The sequence below is a fragment of the Leopardus geoffroyi genome, chromosome C3, assembly GCF_018350155.1.
Source record: "Leopardus geoffroyi isolate Oge1 chromosome C3, O.geoffroyi_Oge1_pat1.0, whole genome shotgun sequence".
In the NCBI taxonomy this organism is placed as follows: Eukaryota; Metazoa; Chordata; class Mammalia; order Carnivora; family Felidae; genus Leopardus; species Leopardus geoffroyi.
In genome coordinates, this window is record NC_059338.1 from 125,498,361 (window position 1) to 125,522,883 (window position 24,523).

Genomic DNA, 24,523 nt, shown 5'->3' on the forward strand with positions numbered 1-24,523 from the left:
TCATGTTTCCGGGGCTCAGCCACAGGGTCTGGTCCCATGGAAGCCCTTCAAATAATGTTTTACGAAAACATTACAAACTAAGTTGTATAGAAATCAGTATGAAAATGAAGATTGGTTTATGCTAATCAGAAGCTCCAACTGACTTCCCAAAGGAAGATCGTGGCGTTCAGGCTTGCAAACATGTGTATTGATCATTGCAGTGTTAGATTCCCACAAAGAGAGGGACCAGGTGGCCTCATCCTCAAACCTGGCTCACTAGTGCTCCTATGGACTATAGCCCAGTTTACTTATTCATAGATCTGCATGGTTTCAATTATTTATGATTTTCTGCTAAAGTTGGATGGGGTTCCTTTGGTCCTGTAAGATCCATCTGGGTCATCGACAGGACCCTGCTGTGTCCATGTGTGCAGTATGCTTACTGGAGGTGCAAAATTCAGCACTATGGCAGGGAAATCTCATTTTAACAGGCTGGTGAAGGTGTTCTGTGGCCACATGGGAGAGCACGAGGTGGTGCCAGGAACCTTCCAAGTGCTTTGAAAGGGGGTCTCGTTCTCAGAATCGTCAGTCTGAACCTGTGGTATCTCCTGCAGTCTTGAATGTTTTCAAGGGAAACAGATTGAAGACCTCTCCTGCTGCGTTGGCCTGTCAGAAGCAGAGAGAAAAGAGATGCTGCCTGCTGCCCCAGAAGGGAAGTGAATCAGCAGGGCACTGGTTTCCTTCAAACTCTAATCATTGTCTCTTTGCTTATGAGATTGTCTAATCCATTGGCCACCCTTTTAAAATCTGAACTCCAGGTCAGATACATGAAGGGGCAAGAGAACAGACTGAACCTTTATTAGTTCACAGAACTCCAATTCTTTATTAATCACAGCTTGCTCACAATGACATACAGGAAAATAGCACTAATGAAGAGTAAATATGCAGGCAGCAACCTTCAGGAGTTGGGATTTGGGGGAGAAACGACTTCAAAACTGCGATAGGTACTTATGGTGGGTGTCTGGTGATTCTTAGTTGGCACAAATGCCCTGCCTAGCCCCCTTAGCTGTATCAGCCCTCACAGATGGAGTAATTTTTTTTTTTTTTAATAGGCAGGATTGCCTCACACTGGGGAAGAAAGACCAGCTTGAGTGAAAGTCCGCAGTGTTTTTGATCTCGTTTGTATGTGTGTTTCAATGCAACAACCAGCTCACAGTTTCCAAGTGGAAAAATATTCAGTAGCATCATGTACTTGTACTATAGGTAAGAGCTTAAAATGAACATCATCAATCATGGCATCCACAAATAAGCCACCTGACACATTAATTAATTCATTCCATCAAAAGAACTTAAACTAGAGAATTAAGCCCACTTCATGAAGAGCGATTTCATGGCTGCTTGAACCATTTGGATTCGAATCTGTGTTCAGCGCTTTTAAAGGGTTTAACTTTCTGCTTCTACCCAGGTTGATCTCAGCTCTGTCTTCTCATCCATCCCTTTCTAAAGCCAAAGCACATTTGTAGCACATAATCCAGGAGAAGCAGAAGTAAATGCTATGATTGGTGTTTTTTTTTTTTTTTTTTTTTTTTCTTAGCCTGGTTTTGTAGTTTCTAGGCAGTTAGTAGATTATGAGTGAACAAATGTGGAGGTTCATGTGGAGTCATAAAACCTGTAACCTAGGTGTGGTCTTAGTCAAGTTCAGAGATTACAAAGCCATCTAGGTCATTAGGCAATGGTGGGTTTCTAGCACCATAGACTGTCTACTGACCTCATTTTTCTGTTGGAATGAAAAGGGCAGGGAATGGAGTTCGACATGAGGGCTTCAAAAAGAACAGACCTAGCAAATTCATTTGAGTGGAAAGACACAACATCAAAAGCCTGTTACAGGACATGTAAGATTATGAAATAACTTGCATAATGCAATACTTGTATTTTTTAACAAAAATGTAAGTATTTACAAAATAAGATCCAAGGTATTTTTTAAACATCAAGCAAAACATTCTGCAAAGAGACCGCATTGATTTTTTTTTTTTTAATTTTTGATTCTGTTTTTTTGTTTTTGTTTTTTATAATGAGTTCTTTTTAAACCATGTCATACATTTCCCATACTGATATCGCATGATCCATTATAATATAGGCAGGGGGATTTACTAATGGTGGGGCGTGCCATACCCTCCATCGTTTCAGCCAGACAGTTCAACCTGGAGTTCCTTGTTCCTGCGCACCTCCGCAGCATGCCTCTCCTGGAAGACACCAAAGGGAGAAGTAATGTCACAGAGCCTGGTTGTCTGCTCCACAGAGAACCGGAAAGGCTTGCCTACTTCTTTACACAATACATGCCTCGTTGGAAGTCACCCAGTTGTTTGATGTCTATCATTAGGAATTCTCTTCACTTCACGAGAAAGGACAAGGGACCCAGTAAGTATCACATAACAGAAGATCTTATAAGATTTACAGCGCCTAAAAAAACCCTTAATACTGTATTTGAGTAAAACTATTAAAAAGGTCCTATGATCAAGAGAATCCAGAATATTATGATCGCTATATAAATCCAGAAAATGGCAATAGAACATCCTACTGTTGTTTACCCTATTTTTAATGGTGTTTTTCCTCTTCCTGAATATTTTAAGGGCTTTACAATTATCAGTGGGCACTTTGAGAGGATTAGACGCAGGAAGAAGACTTTTTTATATGCTTCTTAAATGCTTAACCTATTAGTCAGAGCCTTTCAAAACTTGAGTCCCAGTGACCTTTCAAGTCTTACCTTCCTTCCTCCCATCAATATAAGGGAAGTGTAATAGATCATATTTTAGCATTGTATGTAACTACTCCCTTGGTATGCAAAAGTGTATGGAAGATGGCTTTAGGAAACATTCCGTTTCCCTAAGAAGATGTGATTAGAGAGATTTCTGTACTGGAAGCCAAGAAATATGAGGTCTTTCTTTTTCTTCTTTCTTTTTTTTTTTTTAAATTTAATTATATGTATACTTTTTACCTTTTAAGGTCTCCTTTGCCTCACTAGGTATCAAATACAAACAAGGGATCTGAACTAGATGACCTAGAGTATCAGCTCCATCTGTGAAATTCTGTTGCATGAGTCGATTTAAATGCAAGATGAGGATTGCAGTCAATATCATCAGAAATTCTTTTTACAAATGGCTACGCACTTGCAATACAAAAGAGGGGTCAGGAGTGAGCTGTGAGTGCCAGGAAAGAACGTTTTCATATATCGAGATGATAGTGGTCATTGGAGCGTAAACTTCCAATGGTACTGCTAAGCCTGCTTACTGTGTGGTGTTTGATGATCGTCAACGAATTGCAGCTTCAGCTTAGTATAAAGGTTAGTATAAAGGGTGGAATGATAAAGACAGGGGTTCAGAGCTAAACTCTGTCGTCTACTTAGCTTTGTGATCTTGACTAAATCTCTCTAAGGACAATTTCCTTAGATATGAAATGGAGACAATAACAGTATCTCCTTTCAGGGTTGTTGTTTGGATTAAATGCAGTAGTACATGCAAAATGGCTGGCCTACAGGGAGCAATCAAGAACAGCTAGTTTTACGTCCTCTTTTCCTTTCATTATTCATTCCTCAGACAGGTTCAATAGTAAATAGTTACATAAATTGCATTCATGAACAAGAATGACCCCTCCCCCCAAACAAAAGTCAGAGGAGAAAAAAAGTTTATGACAGATGAAAATTAATAATGGTTGAAATCTGTATCTAAGGAGTTATATAACATCAAAATCACCTTTTCAGAAAAGAACCACAGAATCTTTTTCCCTCAAAATGTTTTTATTGTTTTAAGCTGTATCATATTATGGGATGCTATTGTCACTGAAATAATGACTACAATGTTTTTGCACCAACTTTTCTATATTGTTAGAGGTGAGATGATCAATATACTAAAACAACATCTCTTACTGACTAAGTACTGTCCTTTGTGGTTGGCTAGGTAAAGTAGCTGTCAAGGTTGTCTGTGTTTTTTTGCTTCTCTTACTCCTGAACACCATGGGAAGCTCCTTTGGTATTTGTTACAATATTATGATCTGGGCGGTCTTGGCCTTGGCTAGTGAATCGTGGGGTAGAGCTATAAAGGCAAGAAGATGTGACACAATTTGAATTAAGTGGAGAATTCAATAAGGTTCACTAGAAGTCCTCTTAACTGATCTGGTAGGTTAACCAACACTCTCCATTCCTGCCATCATCCTGGTATCACCTAAATGTTGCGTTGCTTATGAGGCTAGTAGGCTCTTCCCTATTATTTCCACATACTTTTCCTCTCACTGGCTGAGTTACATGCTTACTTGTAGTCAATGATATTTCCACCCTGTTCGGCTAGCTAGTTGAGAATTTAATTACATAATTTAATTAAAGATACAGTAATAGAAGCTAGTGTGGGTGGAGGAAAAGCTTTGGAAATACCTGAGAAAGGGCAGTATGATCAGATATTGGATCAAGTATAAAAGCTAGGGGAAATTTGTAAAAAAGAAAAGTTGTTAAGGTCCTATATTCATATTATTTTGCAGATATCTTTAGCCCTTACTCAATTTTAAAGAAATTGAAACTGTAAATCATAGCTAATAGGATATAGGTGGATAATGGGGAAAAGGGGGACATGGTACCCCAATTAACTGATCCATCTCTCAAAATGGTCTTGGCCTACATGAAAAGATTGGTAATTGGCTGTACCTTTAAATGCTTGATGTTAAAGTTAGATGTATTATGAATGTATGCAATATTGTGAAAATGATTATACCTGCTTTAACTGGCTTTTAAAAAATACCCACTACAGATCCTGGTTGGGTCTGATGACAGAGCTGCGGTTACTCAGGGTTCCTGATGGGCCAGGCAGTGAATTTTCTGCTAGATACTGTTGAATGCGTTAGGGGAGAAAGGACATGTTGGGGGAAGAAGAAAGTGTCTCTTTAATCCTTTCGCATGGCAGGAAAAGGTGTTTTTCTATCTCTGTCTCTGTCTCTCTTTCTGTCTCTGTCTCCATCTCAGTCTCTGTCTCAGTGTGTCTCTTTCTATTATATTATTCCATGAACAAGAACATTTTAAACTTCACCAGAGTGTCAATCATTGTCCACAGACTATACTTTTGAGTCCTGGGTATGACTATTTATGTCACTCAATTTGAAGACTGTTGGGTAGTTGTAATTTCGATGTGAGTGACATAAACAGATCAGCCTAGTGTAACTCTCGGTGGCAGATGCATTCCTTCTTTCACACCTTTCTCCACATTTGATTCTTTCCTTTATAATAAGCTGGGGTGTTGAGATGAGGTGCTATGGAAACAGACATTGAAAGAAAAAAGCGTAACATTCTTTTCTGAAGGAAAAAAGAACACTTCTATGGAACGAAGATAAAAATACTTTAATATAATTTACGACAATATAACAAAGCATATTTAAGAAGTCTTTAGCTCAGTGGTTCTCAACTCCTGCTATTAGCATCTACTGGTAAACTTTAGAAGTAATACTGATCTCTGGGTGCCACCCCAGACAATTAAATCAAAATCTCTTAGTTTAAAGAGCACTTCAGTAGATTCTAAAGTGCAACTGAGATTGTTTTTGCTTTAGGCTTTCAGTTTTAGCTAAAGACTTTGAGCTAACATGGCTGGATCTCCAAGAAGTTTGTGGGAATTTGTCAGTGAATGACACTGAGGAAACCGCGGACACCATGGCCCTGTATCACGTCGTCTGGCTAATTGACAGGCTCAGTGAAGTGAGGCCTGTCACAGTGGTGAGAATTTAGTGTGCTAGCCTTGACATGGATTTCATTTTTACTAACATTTTTCAGTGCTTTTGTATTAACTATCTATATTGGTCCATATTATGTGTTGTCTTATTCTCTAATTTTTGGTGCTATGCTATTCGTTGCTGGTTTTATATTATCTGCCTAGGGAAAGAGACGGTTGGTAAATGCTCTTTGATATTATTCCAGGTGTCTAAGCACATAGTAGGTACTCCACGAATACGCACTGAATGATTAACTGATTAATCGGTGTCATTTTCAGTAGTAATCATCTTTTGATGCATCGGATTCCAGAACAGCTTATATATGTTAGCAGTTTCATGCATTTTCAGCATTAGTATTATTATTGATTCTCTTTTTAATTTAATCTTACTGCAGTAATTTCATTCAAACAAAAGGCTAGATATTGGTCATGATAAAAACCTTACTCTGTCTTATTTAGGAAAAAGAAAACGTATTTAAAATACATCAAAAGGAAGTAAATTTGGTACTCCCCAAGGAGTACCTCCACTTTATGGAGATGATAATGAATCTTGGAGGATACCGGCCAAAGGTCCCATTAGATTTGAAAAGCATCTCTGTGGCTATGAAATTCCAAGGGGAATGTGGTCCTAAAAATGATCTGGGCTGCATTATCCAGCGTGGGATAGAATACTGTCAGTTGGGATTTAAATCAGAATAGGCTATAAACCCCTAGTTCTCAAACCTGGCCAAATACTGGAATCATCTGGAGGGTTTTAAAAAATATAGACGCCTGCGTCTCACTGGGAGATTTTGCAGCTTGATGTCAGGATGTTAAGCCATCCACAGGTTGATTATTTCTAGGACAAATTGCATGTCTGTATGCAAGTGTGTCTGAAAGGAGGTGGAGACTAAATCTGGGTGAGAATGGGAAAGAGTGCTAAAAGGTGCTGGGCTGGGGAGTGGGTGAAGAGAAATACACAGAGAAAAAGAAATTACCTATTAAAATCCAACACTTCTGGAAATACTAGTTAAAACATGCAAATTTTATGTACCACTTTATAGTTGAAATCAAGAGGGATATGCTATATATTTGCATATGTGTAATTTCAAAAACAATAATGCTCCTGGTTGTCAGTGATACAAATCTTGCACTAGATATTACGGTCTAATTGAAAAGCCTGGAATATGATCAGCATGCCCCATTTCTAGCAACTTCATTATTTCTTTTTTTTTTTAGGGCCTAGGATATGAGATGGTTGAGTCATAATTATCCCAAACAGAACACACAGTGGTCTTCTGCTATCCATGGTATGAGCACCAGTCAGCAGGAATCTCCTTGGTTGTACAGAAATGTGTGAACTGAGGGCAAATGGAGGAAGACTGAATGGTTCAAGGTGAGGCACATAAATTTTGCCCAGTGGAACTTTGCTCTCTTGCATCTCAGCAAAGCACTTGCGATGGTACCACCATGTGTAACATGCAGAGAGCTGAACTGCCTCCTTGAAATCCTGACCTGATGCACTTGGGTGAAACACAATGACATTGTTCTGAGAGTATGGAAGCACCAGCTTATATGCATAAATTAAATTTTAACTTTAAGGTTCTGACCAAGGCATTCAGTGGTTCTCTGCTCCCGACCAGGTCATCTAGTACTTTCTCCACATACCTCTGAGAGCCTCAGTGTCCTACTGCCGTGTCAGAGCCCATAGGCCCTTCCCTAGGCAATGCTTCAAAAAATCCCTCAAAAGCACAGATGCCCATGAAAATCTCCATGAAATTATACACACACACACACACACACACACACACACACACACACACACATATTTATGTTTTGTGCCTGATTTCCTTTGGTTCTGGATTGATATTTGTCATCAGAGAATGAGAGTAAAAACAGAGTCATCAGAACTTCAGAACAGAGTTGCCTGATCCCTGGGTCTTCCTAAGAAATACTCAGAAAACAGGAGGCTGATCTTGTCTAAACTCTTAGTGCTCTGATGACAGGGACAGTCCTACTTCCGTCTGTATCTCCAGTGCCAACATGTAATAGTACTCAGTACTGGTGCAGAGGGCAACGGCTCAGAAAAGGACTGAAGCATTGTTTCTCAAAAATCATATTTCTCAATGCTTAATCCAATTTCTGGAGATGGAAAAAGCTACACTATTCCTATCTATACTACACATTTTCAAAGGAAACTTTTCTGGGTGGTGGTGGTGGTGATGGGTAGATAGCATAGCGTCAACAACAGGGAAAGAGAGAATACTTTTCAGAGGATCTCCTGCTCTGCTCATCCTGATTGATGGGAATGGGTATATTTCAGGGTTGGTGAGGAGACAGACACCAGGATATCAGAACATGAGGAAATAAACATCCCTTACTAGCTTCCCTTCCCTTTGGTTCCATGAATGTTACTATACCCTGGTTTCCCATGTAGATTCTCCTACATAGACAGAATGGGCTTTCCATTTTTCCTAGGTAGTCTGTCATTTCTTGAACATATTTTTCCAAGTTATTATTTATATATTCAATATTACACCCAATGAAATAGTAAAGTAAATATTGAATGTATTATTTTGTTATATATTATTGTTACTTATTAATATGATATATTTTTATGGCATGTTTCATATTTCCAATTTAATATTTTTCTAATGGATTGGTTCTTAAAGTTTGTGCAAGTCTTTTATATATTTGAAAAGCATGAATCAGCTTCCCTGAATCCATTCACTACTAAAACATTTCACCAAATTCTAGCTTTAACGTTGGATTCCCACTCCTCTCCCATGTCGCAGTGCCCACAGAGTCAGTGCTACAACGGAAGAACCTGTCCAAGGCGTTAGCTGTCTCTGTACTTGAAACAAGTTTTGACTAAGTCCCTGGTGCCCGGGCATTTGGAACTTCACCCAGCTGTGTTGCGTATGAATGCATGCTTATGCCCAGAACTTTGTCGGGATTACCTTTTCCTGCAGACGTTCAATAATAGCAGCTAGATTAGCCTCACGGTTTTCTTTAATTTGTTCCATTTTCAGGATCAGCTTTTCCTCCGCCATTTTGCTGAAGTTGTTGTTCTCCTCCAAAGCCTTCTGAAGGACTTCTCGCTCATGTTCCCTCTTCTCTGCCAATTGTTTCAGCACCTGGGCCTCCTGAGACTGGGGAAGAAAAACATATCCATTTTATAATCACCCAAAAGCAAACCTGGCAGAATAATGGTCCACTGATTTGAGTGTTCCAATGAACACTTGTTCTAGCCTTAAGCACTATTGTCAATTCAATACTCATCTACATGGCTTTGAATTTTCTACTGAATGTGGCTAGCTGAATTTTCAGCTGGGGATTTTTTGGACACACCGTCTTAGAAGAAGCATTTAACCCTCATTGAGGAGGGTTTTGTTTTTTAGAATAAGTTGATGCTAAGCATTTGTGCAACCGGGAATGCTATAATTAATCATTGGATAGCAGCATCCATTGAAGCCTAAGGAAAATACGGGAGGATTGGGGCAAGTTCACCTCTTTCCCCTGCCCCATTTTTCATCAGCTGTAGGCTAAGTCCTGAGCTTTTCAACTTTAGCCAATCAAATCTCCAAATGTACTTTCTCGTTTTATTCCACACGCACCTCTCCTCACTTGCCTGTTTTACTTTCATTACCCAAATTTTCTTTGGAGACGTGTGAACGGTGTAAAGGCAATGTCCACTTGGCCACAGAAAACAGAAAGTCCTTGTTCTGGCCCCCTCTTGAACATGCCAAGGTCACCTGGGTAATCTTTGAAACCCTGTGGTTACTTAGTGATTAGAGTAGAAACGCCAGAGGCAGTTGCACCCCACCTAGCATCCCCCCACATTTTGTGCACTGCGGTTTCCCTGCAGCATCAGGAAGCTGTATGACTCTGTACAGTGTATATTAACAATCACTGAAGTGCTTGATAAAAATGCAGAGGCCTGGTATCCGCTCCCCAAAGTTCTGATTCTGTGGTTCTTTGGTTAAGACCCAGGTTAAGACCCATAAGTAATATATGTATGTATGTAATATATAAAGTTTATTTATTTATTTTGAGAGAGAGAGAGGATGGGGAGACAGGCAGAGTGAGAAGAAGAGAATCCCAGGCAGGCTCTGCACTGTCAGCATAGAGCCCCATGCGGGGCTTGAACTCATGAACCATGAAATCACGACCTGAGGTGAAATCAAGAGTTGGATGCTTAACTGACTGAGCCACCAGGCACCCCCAGGAATCTATATGTTTGATAAGTATCCCCGGTGATTCTAATGCAGGCTATTCAGGGTACCTTTTGGAAAATGCACTGGCATGGCCTCTGGTGTCAGGCCTGTGTTGGTGACCTGGATGTGCTATTTAACTTCTTCCTACATTCATTGTTTCTTTCACAGTATGCAGCTAAGAGAAGTCTTACTCAATGCTGAGCTATCCAGGTTGAAGACTAAATTATTACACGGGTATTGTTCCTGGGTAATTCCTTAGGACTGGCTGGTGCTCTGAGGTGAGTCTTTGCAGGAGTAACTGTAACTCTGAACACTTAAACAATGGCAGCTTAAAAATGTGTTTCATGGCTTGTCAAATATTGATTAATTAATGTTAATGTTAAAAGCATTAATAGGAAAACATTTAGTTGATAGCCATCATGGGGTTTCCCAGGAGAGATCTTGGTATGCATACAGTATGAGGCTTGACGGAGAAGAAACTTCTCTTCAGATAGGAAGGGGAAAATCAGACAGCCTTGAGATTCTTTGCTGATATGTTTATCCTGAAGTTTATCAGGAATAGGTCTCGTGACTCATGGGAGATTAGTAAATTTGGGGAACTAGCCCCGCATCTTGTTTTAGTCCCCAAATGGTTTCACTGACATCCTTAGGAGACTACATCACATACTTGCTTTGTTATAGCTTACAGTAGAACCCAATATGAAAAACAACGGGAAATGTTAACACAGAATAAATTCAAAATCAAACGGCACCTTTCTGGAGAAAACCTGAAAAAATATTTTCTAGCTGGTTCATCCTTCTGCCTCTAGGTGGGACTATTGGTAAAGCATCCTACATTGATTTGCTTCTTTACTGCTACTAGGACCACTGACTTCAACGTGAGAGACAGACTGACTAAAGGTGTGTGTGTGTGTGTGTGTGTGTGTGTAAAAGCTTCTCTCTGATGGACTTCATGGCAAGGGGCCATATGCCTGCCCTTCTTTACTATATCAGCTCACAGAGAAAGTTACCAAGGATGGTTATCAATGAGCAACTGAGTAATTTTTAATTTTCAGGGGCTCAAATTTACTGAGGCACTTTTAAAATTGTATTTTAACTTACAGCTCATATTTGCATTCTTAATTTTCTTTTGTAAGAGACTTAAAGACAGGAGACAGCAGAGGAAGGGACTCGAGAAGGGAAACCCTGGGGACTAAAAGGGCAATATCGCAGCACATACCTTTTCAAACGTCTTGCCTTGGTGGGGCACATTTGGCTTGCGTGAACAAACACTCCCACCGGCCCCATTACCAGTAATGGAGAGAGAGGCCTATTGCTTTACTGGGCGCAGCATTTGGCTCTGTTTGAGGTGCCTCAATTAATGGCGTTAGTACTTTTGCAGCCATTGGGGCTAAATGAGATTACCCAGCATAGGTGTCAAGTGTATTCCTTTAGCACAATTAATGGGGTGAAACAGAAACAGAAGGCAGTACGGAGCGTGCTCACGTGAGGCTGCTGATAGGTGATGGAGACCCGCCAAACTGGGCCGGCCCACTTCGGGGCTGCTCATTTCTGTGGTGCCTGTTCCTATACTGAGGGAATGTTGCATCCACCATCCTCTCCACGGATACATTTTTGGGACCTATTGATCATCTATGTTTCAAATATTTAAAGCCACATCCGTTAAAAAAAATACATTGATTACGGAAAGGATCCCACACTGAGAAGATAACTTTTGGCACCCTATTTTGGTTTTTCCCCACAGGCACTCAACTCTTAGACAAACTCTTCTGTGGAGCTAACAGTCTCGGGGCCTTTACCTCAGTTCTTAAGGTCTCCACCGCTGAAGACAGCACTACTCCCTTTTCCTTCTTTCACACCCTAGCATCCAGATGTCACTGCCTACAACTTCTCTGACTTTATTCCTGGGGAGAGACTGGTTCTGTCATCAATACACCTTTCAATCTCCCGGTCACAGCCTCAAGGAAGAAAACTGGTTACGCTTCAGTGAGCAAATAAGCATTTAGTTCAGAAAACTGCCCTGAAACATAACATGCGTGAGGATCCAGAATAAAAATATGTTTTCGACAAAAGTGGAAGCATTTCCCTTCATTTTGGTAAACGTTCTCACCACATGGTTGAAGAGGTGATTTTATTTTCTTCCTCGCTTGGGCAGATTAGCAGAAAAGAATCTTGACTGGGAAGCTTAAAAGGTAGGATTTGCTGAAAGCTGTTAAAAATAAATTGTTTAAGGGCAAAGGATCTGACCACGGAGGACCATCTCTGAATGGCATGTACCTAACATAGAAGGTCACTGAAATACTGAAATGGAAAATTAGGGCATGATAACGATCAGCTGATACAATGCAAATGTCAAGACAAACTATTTATAGAGCTAAGACATCCAACATGACATTCTGGGAGACCAGGGAACCTTCTCCACCTTGCTATTGTAATAATGGAGGCGCAGAATTGGTGCCCACTTTTTCTAAGCATACACTGAACTCAGCATCACCGAAATGATTACATGAGAGGTACGTGAAGGGAAAAATAATGAGACAGGGACAAGAGTTATTGTACATTTAGGAACACTTTAACATTTTCCAGAGAGGTTCATTACCGTGCCTTATATTACTGAGTATAAGAGTTTAATTACTATACAAATGAAATGGAAGATAAATTTGAGTTAAGTGATATATAAAACTCAATTTTATTTTATGTACTCTTATGAGATTTAAGACTATGTTTTAGTTAGTACTAGTGTTCCATTTCTTTCTGGAGTGAACACATTTCTAACCCTTTATTTTATTGTCCCCTTTCATCATCTGGGTATATTACTTGCCACTAACTAGAACCATTTTTCAGACACTAGATCTCTGAGTACCTAAGTATCTTTAAAGGATGTGTCTCTAATTATTGGCTTTACTGTTAACAGTGAAAAACCATTAGCAACCCAGTTAGAGTCATAAATAATGTCTTGTTAAAATATGATAATTGAGGGTCACCTGGATGGCTCCGTCGTTAAGCATCTGACTGTTGATTTCGACTTAGGGCATGATCTCACAGTTGGTGAGATCGAGCCCTGAGTGGAGCTCAGCATTGGCAGCACAGAGCCTGCTTGGTATTTTCTCTTCCCCCTTTCTCTCTCTCTGCCCTTCCCTGCTTGTGCTCTCTCTCAAAATAAACAAACATTAAAAAATATGATAATTGAATATAATTGTGCAAAACAAAAGTGTGCAATATTCACTGTGTGTTGAAGTGAGAAGCATAATAAAACATTTTAAATGGTTAAAACCCAAGCCCTTTAGAATGAGCTCTTCTGCTAAAGCCTGGAATGCATTTACTGTGGTTAACTCCTAGGAAAAGAACCACGGGGGTGCTCTTCACTGAGGGACAACACATGACACATGTGAGGGTTCTGTGGACCAAGTGTCACATCCTCCAAGGAGCAGATGCCTCCCGAATGTTGAATCACAAATAAGCCAGCACTTGAGTTTATAATCGTTGCTATACAAACCACCCCCTCTTTTCCTGGATGTGACTGTAATTACCATCTATAATGTGAGATGCCAACAAACAAGAAAGTTAAGTCTATCAGGTTTGGTGACTAATCATGGCCCAGTTTACACCATTTTATTTAAAAAAAAAAAAAAAAAAGCAATGCAGGGGTGCCTGGGTGGCTCAGTGGGTTAAGTGTCCAACTTCAGCTCATGTCATGATGTAATTAATGGCTTTGTGAGTCTGAGCCCCACATTAGGCTCCATGCTGACAGTGCAGAGTCTGCTTGGGATTCTCTCTCTCCCACCCCCTCACCCCCCACCCGGACCCTCCCCTACCTGCATGCTCTCTCTCTCAAAAAAAAAAAAAAATAATAAGCAATGCATCTTTCTTTCAGAGGTTCAGGGACTTTGCAGTTGATTGTACCAATATCGTCAGTGTGTCAATTATCTCACTGAACTGTGAGTACTGTTTGTGTAGTACTCTTCTTAATTCAATCTGTTTTAGGGTGAAATTTTATTAATGTCATTAAAATTCTTAAATTGCCATCTTTTTTTCATAATACTTATTTTTTTCAAGCCACTGTTAGTTGGGCAGACCTATTTATATACCTGTCCCCTGTCAAACTGCTTCTCCTTTGTAACTTGATAAACAATATTTTATAACATTTAAAAATGTTCAAGAAATGTATGGTAACATTTCAGTATCTTTTTTAGCAAGAAACTTCTTTTCTCTATATGATTCTGAGTTTGCTGGACTCTAGTTTCTGCAGGCAGGAACCAGCTGTGTTTTGCATAATAACAGCTGGTTGTCTCTCACAGTACTTGCCTGAGGCTTCATGTAGGATAGGTCTTTTAATTCTCATTGACCCATGGTCAGTAACTCCATGACCCAGGTCCTATCATTAGGCTCACTTTACAGATGGGTAAAATAAGACATAGATGGACAGGTTAGTCACTTGTCCAAGGTCACACAGCTATTATGTGATAGAGCCAGACTTTGATTACAGGTATTGTCTTAAGCATGTTCTTAACCACTGTGCTTTAAAGATGCTCTTAGAAACTATTGCTTGGCTTAGATGACCATATAATTTATTGTCCAAACTGGGCACTTATGACATTGAAATGATAATGATGATATCAAAAAAAGGAATAAACAGGAGTTGTCCTGGGCCAATTGGGAAATGGTTAGCTTAGGTCTGCTGTTACTTGCTAAATGTTTGTTGAATGAATAAATGGCGGGCTGGCTGGCTGGCTGGCTGACTAAAGTCTTTATATTGCTTCACCCTTGTGGGCCAGTTGTGGTATGGAAATTTTGATTTCAACATGTGAGCTACAAGCTGACCTCACGATATAATATAGTCTCATGGAGGTGAAAGCTGATTCCCAGAGATAATCAAAGACAGCAGAAAAAGCAGGAAAAAGGGCTATTTCACGTATAACAAATTTCTTCTACCAGCAAATCAAAGGGGCATTAATTCTGGTTCAAAGAAGCCTGAGGGAGGGTTGTCCAACCCAGTAACCAGATGGTCAGTGCTGCGATAGCGTCAACAGATGGAGTGAGGGACTGGGGACACTGCCAAAACATTTGTCACAAAGTGAGTTTGGGCCCACGTGGAAATGACTCCGCGGCAGTCCTCCAGCTGTAAATCCAGAAGGACTCACACAGGCAACACAGCCTGGGTCACGGGTTCTCAGATGTGGTCCCTAAACTCCCAGAAGCAGGCCTTTCAATGGTACCAATGGAAGCGAGAGAAGCTCATAAACTTTTTTATGTTTTAAAAACCTATCAGAAATCTTATTTTGCTTGTATGTCTATGTCTATTTTTACATTTACTTTGAGTTAGAATTAAGTTAATTTAGTGAGAATATGCTTATTTTTATGATAATAAAAATATTAACTGGCACTTATAGATTCCTTTGATTGTAACCACGACAAAGGAATTTATTAATACTATTTAATGTATTCATACTATTATACTATTATTATACTACTATTAACATTAATAGTATGTTTGATAGGCAGAATCTTTAGAAACTTGTAACTGTGAGAAAGGAAATGGATCCAGGGCAAAATGTTGCTGATCACTGGGCTCGGCTGAACGTCTATTATTAGGAACTATTTTAAAAAATAGTAAAGCTGAAATTGAATAATTATCTGGTACCAATTTGAAAAAGTAAAGGCCTAAAATTCCTCCATGGTTCCCTAAAATTTTTCTGGTCTGATCATCTGTCTCTGTGCTGTCCAACTCAGTAGCTACTAGTTACATATGGCTGTTTCACGTTTCTTTTTACTTTTAAAAATGCAACTGCTAGAAAAACTGAAAATACATATGTGCTCACATTGTATTTCTATCGGACAGCACTATTCTATATAGCTGCAGACATTTATTTTTTTCCATGTTGGCAGGGCTACAAGCTCACCGATGGTACAGTTATGAGCTAAATAGTTACTATAATTGTTATACTAACACTAAACGTTTACAGATAAAATTGTGGATATCTGCAATTTTGCTTATCTAAATTCTATTTCCCCTTCTCTGGATGAGAACATCTCAATTAGCTTTTAGGGGTCTATACCTCCACATTTCTCTGCAGAGATCTTACCTATTCGGGGAGCGCCTGGATGGCTCAGTCGGTTACGCTTCCAACTCTTGATTTAGATTCAGGTCTTGATTTCGTGTTTCCCAGTTCATGAGATGGAGCCCTGTGACTGGCTCTGAGTTGACAGCATGGAGTCTTCTTGGGATTCTCTCTCTCTGCCCCTCTCCCACGCATTCTTTCTCTCTCCCTCCCTCTCTCTCTCTCTCAAAATAAATAAATACACATAAAAAAAAAAAGAACTATTGAGGGGCACCTGGGTGGCTCAGTCGGTTAAGCATCTGCTTCGGCTCAGGTCATGATCCCGTGGTTCATGGGTTCAAGCCCCACATTGGGCTCTGGGCTGACAGCTCAGAGCCTGGAGACTGCTTCAGATTCTGTCTCCTTTCTCTCTCTACCCCTCCCCCACTTGTGCTCTGTCTCTCTCAAAAATAAACATTAAAAAAAAAAAAAAAGAACTATTGGGAAGGAAAAGCCCTCTTTCTGCCACAGTGCTAATTTGTGAGGAAAAGAAATGGGGACTGACGGTTGAAAACTAAACTTTCTTGGTATTGAAACCAATTAGATGCAGGAAGAGACAGATGACAGATATAAAAAGAAGGTTTTCTGACCTTATTGCTTGATCTGGATCCAGCTGTTTTTGAAGCTGTAACCATTCCTAGACTTTTTAGTCACATACCCACTTTGTATTCTAGCCAGTTGAATTGAGTTTTGGTTACCTGCATGTCCTCACTAAGGTAATCACTGAGATATACGCACTGGCTGGAGGCTCTTTGAGGAGAATTAACAGTTCTTCTAATGAGCACTTATTAAGTCAGCACAACCCAACAGAATAAAATCAATTAATGATTTTTGTAAGTTGGCACTTTCTGTTAATTATATTTTCTTCTAATTAAAACCCTACTACCAGGACATAATCTATATAATGATTTTTGCCTTGAAAATTCTAACAAGTAATACCAGACCTGTGAAGGAATACTGATTTTAAGGGTTTCAAAAAACATTTTTCCTAGTGTCATAATGTTAGATAATATTTGTAAATGTCTTTTAGCCATGTGGCCGGTTTCTAGTTCCATTCAATTGTATAAACGTGTAATTGTTGATAATTTATCGTTGCCAGGGTGTAGGAATTTTACTGCAATCAGTCATTAGCTAACTCAGGGAGTTTTGTGAGAACAGCGAGTTAATTTTGATAATCTCTGTGTCATTCTTTTCCTTTTAATAATATCCTTCAAATCAAATACATTACCTTAGAAACACCAGCAACCTTCTGAACCATGATCTCAAAGTTTCAATTGCAGCTCAGTCACTGACTTCCTATTCTAATCAGGTCACAGCATCTCTATGTGGCAACCTAGGATCTGTACCTGGTGCCCATTACCTCTAAGAGGACTTGAGCTGCTTTGATGCAACCCACTGTCACTGCTGGAGTTACTTAGAGCTGTTGGCAGCAAAGTCTCGATGGATGGTAAATGCAAGTTAAGTTAGCTTTACTATGAGAAAAAAGCTCTAAGTAACAACATTTGTTAAAGCAACTTCCGGTACACAGATTTGAGTTAGTAGCTCAGTTTCCTCCTTTTAAAATCCACCTCGGGGCGCCTGGGTGGCGCAGTCGGTTAAGCGTCCGACTTCAGCCAGGTCACGATCTCGCGGCCCGTGAGTTCGAGCCCCGCGTCGGGCTCTGGGCTGATGGCTCAGAGCCTGGAGCCTGTTTCCGATTCTGTGTCTCCCTCTCTCTCTGCCCCTCCCCCGTTCATGCTCTGTCTCTCTCTGTCCCAAAAATAAATAAACGTTGAAAAAAAAAATTAAAAAAAAATAAATAAAATCCACCTCTATGACAACAGTAATTGACCAACTACAATAAATATACATGTAAAGAAGTACTTGTCAGATGCTTGGAGAACCTCACTCTTCAGTGAAAACTGAAAATGTGATTAGGATGTTTTCTGACACAGGAAGATTTTTCAACTACAAAGGTCAGAACAGAACGTAATTTTTAGTTCAGAAAATGTAATCTGAGGACTTCTAATCTTTGGCTCTTTCTTCCTGATCTGAAGATACACATACTGTATCTGTTATCTGTACATACACATACATGTGTTTGGTTTTGTCCCGCTTTGACTGTTAGAGAATTCAGTTTTTAGGAGAAAGACTATCTTTGTTTTCTTTGTAACTATCCAACATAGAGGTGTTGGATGTATTGGCTAACTTTTTATAGGCAATATACTAATAAAGTTATACATTATTATAAATGCGGACTGTCCATTCAAATAAGACTATGCATGGAGCATATTTTTAGTGACTACATGCTTCTAAAAATAAATGATGATAAAGTCAGTGGAAAATACAATGTAGGAATGAATTTCCTAAAAATAACTCCATTTGGGTTGATTAAGAGCATCTTGATGGGATGAACTCTAATAATCACATGGTTGGTACACATGTGTTTAGACATAACTTCTATCTTTACGTGCAGAGTCCTTGGGATTTCTGAGTGCCCCTCATTTTTAGTACCTTTGGCTTCTTAGTCACCCGATGGTGAAAAATTGGAGATTTGGAAAAAGAAAAGTGCTCTAATACAAAGAAGGGCTAATGGAAAAAAGGGAAAAAGATGCCATCAAGGCTTGGAACTGAGTAGAGGAGGATCCTAATAGATCCCAGAGAGGGTCCTGATCTTAGAAGCACAAACTTCAAGGGCAGGAAGTGAGGCCTTTAGGAGGACAGGGTCAAGCTCGGGGCCCCTATCCCGGGAGGAACAGCATCTGGGAAGAAATATTTCCGAAGATCTGGTGGTCTAGAGTTTCAAGGAAAACCATGTGTTCCAGTGGGGAAAGGACACAGACCCTGAGAAGGAGGAATCACCACTCCTGCACCCCTCCCCACCTCCAAACACTGGAGTAAAGTTACTTAGGGCTGTGCCTTCTCAGTTATGCACCGTGTATTACAGCAGGGAGATTTTATGATAAGGAATCCAGGGGAAGGAGAAAGGTACTTTTAGTGTCTAAGGGCTTTGGCTTTAACTAGCCTAAAAGCAGCAATGTTTACTTGAACTAGCCTGGCTCTGTGTCTGTTGAAGACCTACATGTGTTGGGGATGTTGCAGGTGTAGAGGTGGTTGTCTCCTGGAACCTCTGCCAGCATGTGTGTGTGTGGAGGGGGAGTGTGGGGAGAGATAGAGGGAGGGAGGGAAAAGAGGAGGGAAGGGAAGAAAACGAGTAAAGACAGAATTTAAAAATGTATGGAAAAAGTTACCTTTCTTCTTTCCTCTGCAGCCTCCAGTTTTTTCTGGATCTCCTCCAGAGACAGGTCTTTCTTCTTTGGAGAAGCTAAAGTTCGTGGGGCTTCTGAGATAGGAGATGGTGGTTTTAGGATCAGCTCAAAAGCCTGGCCAGAGGCACGTTTGTTGATTTGCTTCACTTCCATATCTGAGAAATGAATTATTTGAGAATGTTAACATACATACAGAGTGTGAAGCATGTGTTTATTTAAGTAATTTGAATTCAGGCAATTGAAAATAGCATTCTTATTCTGGCAAATAGCAAAATGCTGCATGGGATTATTTGCTCTACCTTGTTCTGAACATATTAGACTTCTTTCATTAGTATAAGGACAGATATATTTTAACAGAATAAATATTTAGTGTTGAGAAATTCAACAGCATCCATAGGGAGTTGAATAATGGTAAGCATACTTAGGAAAAAATAGCCTGAATTGATTTTAAGCTAAACTTTATTTTTCTCTTGAATAAACATGAACTTCACATGAAAATAAAGTGGTACAGATTTAGGTTTATTTTTTGAAAATTACCATGGCTGGAGCATTTTTCAGGCTAAATGATGAAGAAAAAGGTTAAAGATTTATTGGAAATTTGAAATTCTCTAGGACGCAGTGCACGAACAATGTTGAATTACCTATTTAGCTTCTAAGACTCAACTTATACATAACTTCTGACTTTCTACTTCCCCCGGCTTCAATCCCTAAAGCTGCAGAAATTGTCATTGTCACTATCTTTCCTGTCTTACTGGTGCACTTCGTGTAACCTCTGATTTAGCACACTTAACCACACTGTGTTCTGCTTACTGATTATTTGTATATTGTATGTATGTCTCTTCTTCCAGGCTTTAAGTTCCTCCAAGGACAGCCCTGTTCTGTACTTATCTTTGGAGCCTCTGTGACAACACGTAGTGAGATATTAGAATCTCAGAATAAACATGGCTGGATTACTGGTCACTGGTGTCCAGCAGAGTAAGAATCTCCCTGGTTTATTTGTTGGCTCAATGAACTTACACAAAGCAGACACTGGGCTTGCGTTCTAATGACAGTTTTGGTTGGCAACTGAAACCTTTTCACATGAAGGACATCTCCTTATGAAATTGCTAATTGTTATGTTGATAATTGCATTTATGACACGTGTGCTGTGATAGAATAACTTTGGGAGGAAAAAGCCTGAGTCCTAGAATAGGCTGTAAAGGCACGGAAGGGGTTAACTGCTACAGATGCCTTCAGCTTATCTTCAATGTATGTGTTTCCACATATGGAAAAGAAAAACGATCAGTCCACAGGTAGTAAAATACACCTCAGCTCCATCTGCTACACACATAACGGTATCAAACCATTTGATTAAATTGACTGAACTAAGTGAGGATGATATTGTTTGGTCGTGATAGCTACTATTTTTGAGTGCTTACCAGAGATCAGGCTTGGTGCCTAAGCATCTGACTTGAATTTGACCACTTAACCCCTACAACAACTGCGGGAGGAAAATACTAGAGACAAGTAAACCTCAGAAAAATCAAAGTAACTTGCCTGAGGTCAGGCAGATAGTGGCAGAGCCAGGAGGAAAACCGCACTAAATAGAATGAATTTGGATAAATCAAACTGAAAATGTTGCACTACAAATGAAGTTCGTAGTCATGCCAATGCTTTAGGCTTTTCTTTTAAAATTCTCGTTATCTGGGGCCTTAGTCCTAGGTCACATTTATCATGGAAACTTGTCAGCTTGTGGACATACATGCACAAAATGTGCACACTTTATGAAGACAGTGATAAGGGGAAAACAGTGGTGGTTGTTGATTTTTACTCTTGAAGCTTCCTTAGTATAAAGCATTTTCTTGCAAATTATGATCTGGCCTCACTAAAGCTCAGCATATTATATTATTTGCAAAGAAAAGTTTTGAACATGCTGTGGGTCTTGCTATGCTGCTAACAACAATCTAGTCATGTGTCTTAAGAGACATTAACGTGCGGTGTTAGCATCAAATTCCAACTGTTTCAGGGGCGTCTGGCTGACTGAGTTAGTGCAGCGTGTGACCCTTGATCTCCGGGTTGTGAGTTTGAGCCCCATGTTAGGGGTAGAGTTTACTTAAAAAAAAAAGCCCCTCAAGCTGTTTCAAGCAATAGGCAATCAATGAGACCTAATAGCTAGACACAACAAGTCAATAGTGAGATCTACAAAATATCGATTTAATTATACCAGGAGCTGTGAGAGAGAAACAAAGGTATCTAAGCTTTTCTAAATGATCTTGTTAGCAGGAGCATTTCTGTTGCAGGGAACTCACCATCGTAGGTGTAGATGTTGATGTTGCGAGGTTCCGGGTAAAAGCAAGAGCAGATCAGTGACAGCATGGACAGTTCCTTCATTTTTTCCTTGTAGGCTACAACGAGAGGCTCAAGATTAGTGTCTTTCATTTCCTGAATTGCCTCTTAATGCTTCTTTTAACCCAAATAATATTACAGTCTCCTGCAGAATGAATATTGCCAGGGACCCCGCTCTGCAAAAAGAAAGACTGAAACGGGACTTTCAAGTGTGTATTCCTTATTACAGAGGGCATAAATTACATGTTATAGCAGGTTTACTATAAAGTGAAAGAAAGGAAGTTAGAGAAAGAAAGGAAAGTAGAAGGAATTGAGATCCAGCAGGACAGGGAGGAGAGACAGAAAAGCCATGGAAGAAGCAAAAACAGACAAAGTTAGCAGAGAGATAGGTCTGTTCTAGCACAAATGTAGGCAGGTCTACTGTATATACAAGTATGACTCAGGAGGTGTCCTTTGCTGCTTCGGCCTCAGTGGCCACGTATTCAGCTGGGGATAGGCAGAGAACCCATCAGGAGGGTTATTAAGCAGATGCATCCTCCAAGGACCCGTGTTGCTGCTTTCTCTTCATCCCCAAGTGCACTTTCTTGTAGCAACTTCTTTCCACACACACCATAAACCTAGATCTGAGATCTGATGAGGCTCCCCTTTCCTCTGTATAACCCAGCTTGGGCACCCACCTTGCCAAGCAGGCGCAGGAATTCGGCGAGTGATTCCCTTCCTCCTTCCCTCCCAGGATAAAAGACAACCAGATGGGGATAAGGAGGTGGGGACTTCTCACTATTGTTGATTATCAATAAGTTAAGAAAATGAAAGAAAAATGAAGGTATACTGTGCACTAACTTGTGAAAATGTATAAACAAAGGGCGATGGTCTAACATGTTGAGTCTCATAGGTAACATTCACCTCGTGGGAGGGGCTTCTGATCATTACAGCAACCCAAGGGAGGGCAAGTACCTTGGGGAGATGGGAATTCCCAGAAGGTTAATTTGGGCATTATTGACAAGTGCATCTTTTGTTGGCTAAGAGGAAACAGATTCAACACCCAGATGCTTTAGAACTACAGAATGCTACATTAGGAGAGTCCTAAAAGATCATTTAGCGAACTGTCCACCCACCCCACCAACAATTTTGCAAATAACACTGGCCCACAGAGGATAAAGTCATATGCGGCCTCCAGATAAAAATGCAGGAAATGAATCAATGTCAAGTTTGCCAAGATGCCTTTTTTGACCTCTCTTTTTGGGAGGAGATTCAATGTGTCAAGAGGGCTGCAAATATTCGCACATCTTTGAACCATATGCAAAGATCAAATATTGTCATACTGTGTATATGGTTCAACCTACCACATCCAGAGGGTCTCTTTAAGAGAATTTCCCTCCTTATTTACCTGATTTCCTTTAAAATAAGCAACACAATTTGCCCTTTGCCATAACAGTCCTGACACCCACTCTGAGAGATTTTATCAGATGCCTTTGGAATTTTAGAAGGCAAAAACTATGTTTCTTCATCTTTTTTGTCTATTTAGTTAATGAAATTATGTCACTTATGAAGGTCCAAGCAGGTCTTTACATGGATGCTCAGTGTACCTCACAGTTTCTTTTGGATAGAAACATTTGATGATTTAATACATTCAATTCCATGAAGAATAAAACCCAAACCAGCAAGTTTTCATAGGCTGTGCCTTTTTGTAAGATAAAGCAATATGGCATCGAGAGTAATTTGCAAAATTAAGCTCATATTAGGAGCATATGTTAAAGATACCAACTTTATTAGGGAGGGCCAACCGAAGAATAGAAATAAAATAAAAGATTTGCCTTCTCATAGAGTAGTAATTGATTAAATCTATAGGAGAATAGGAATTGCCACTGAAAAAAATCCTCCTCAATAACTGTCTTCAGTTTCTTGTGAACAAAATTCAATAATTTTCAGTAAAGCCACTGCTCTGTTAAGCATGATAATTTAATAAAGGCAGGGGATATAAAAGTTGTCAGGGGCCAATACTTTAAAGCCCTATGTGTAATGTATGATAACCATGATTGATAAAAAGTTTCTTCTTTCCTCTGCTACGTGGTCTGGGGACAAAACCCCATTGACCTTTGTGGGTGATTACTTAAGAGACTCTTTACATAAGTTCTTTTATTTTGAGAGAGACAGAGAGAGTGAGCAGGGGAGGGACAGAGACAGAGGGAAAGAGAATCCCAAACAGGCTCTGTGCTGAGCCTGATGTGAGGCTCAATCTCATGAACCCAGACAGAGATCATGACCTGAGCCAAAATCAAGAGTAGGATGCTTAACAGACTGAGCCACCCAGGCGCCCCTTTACATTGTATTTATTGCTGGTTTGGATTTATTCTTTACTCTACATGGCATGAACCTACCCAGTAGCAGCCATTGCTTAGATTCTCACTCATATAGTTGCTCTGAATCCTAGGGAGCTGCTTAAAACCAGTTGCAGCTACAACCCAAACAACTCTTGACTGTTGCTCTGCAGTAAAGGCAGAAGTTTCCTCTTCACTGGGTGCAGTTTCCCAAACTTTCCCCCAGGTGGCATTGCCCTTCCTAATCCTCTCCTCTCATCTAAATTCTTGCCAAAATTTCAATCCCTATTCAGATCTTCCCTCCCAGCGTTTCCTTCGCTCGGGGGGTGCTACCCACATTGATCTCCTATTGCCTTTAGTTGGCTGTACTTGATTACATACCGTTTTACGTGATTCTATATTGTCTAGGGTCATTCATTACTACTCTTTGATGTGTAATTTTTGTTTACAGAACTATAGGTTCTTAGAGGGCAAATGCTACATTTTACTTGTCTATGAAAAATTTCACAGCACAGGTCTGGATGGAACAGAAAGCAATTGTTTAAAGAAAAGAAAGCTATTGTTTTTATTTTTTAAAAAATGTTTATTTATTTTTGAGAGACCCAGAGAGAGAGACAGGGC

General features: G+C 39.9%; 1 protein-coding gene across 1 annotated transcript in view; it reads right to left on the bottom strand.

The window, feature by feature from the left end:
* Positions 1-835: 835 nt before the first annotated feature.
* STMN2 (stathmin 2) overlaps positions 836-24,523 on the bottom strand; it is a 46,851-nt gene continuing 23,163 nt past the window's right edge. Inside the window, exons 2-5 of the mRNA XM_045454815.1 lie at positions 21,548-21,643; positions 19,242-19,414; positions 8,657-8,848; positions 836-2,219 (exon numbers count right to left, since the gene is read on the bottom strand). Coding sequence (XP_045310771.1) covers positions 2,160-2,219; positions 8,657-8,848; positions 19,242-19,414; positions 21,548-21,643 — 521 coding nt within the window. The 3' untranslated portion in view covers positions 836-2,159. The remainder of the gene's footprint in view (positions 2,220-8,656; positions 8,849-19,241; positions 19,415-21,547; positions 21,644-24,523) is intronic.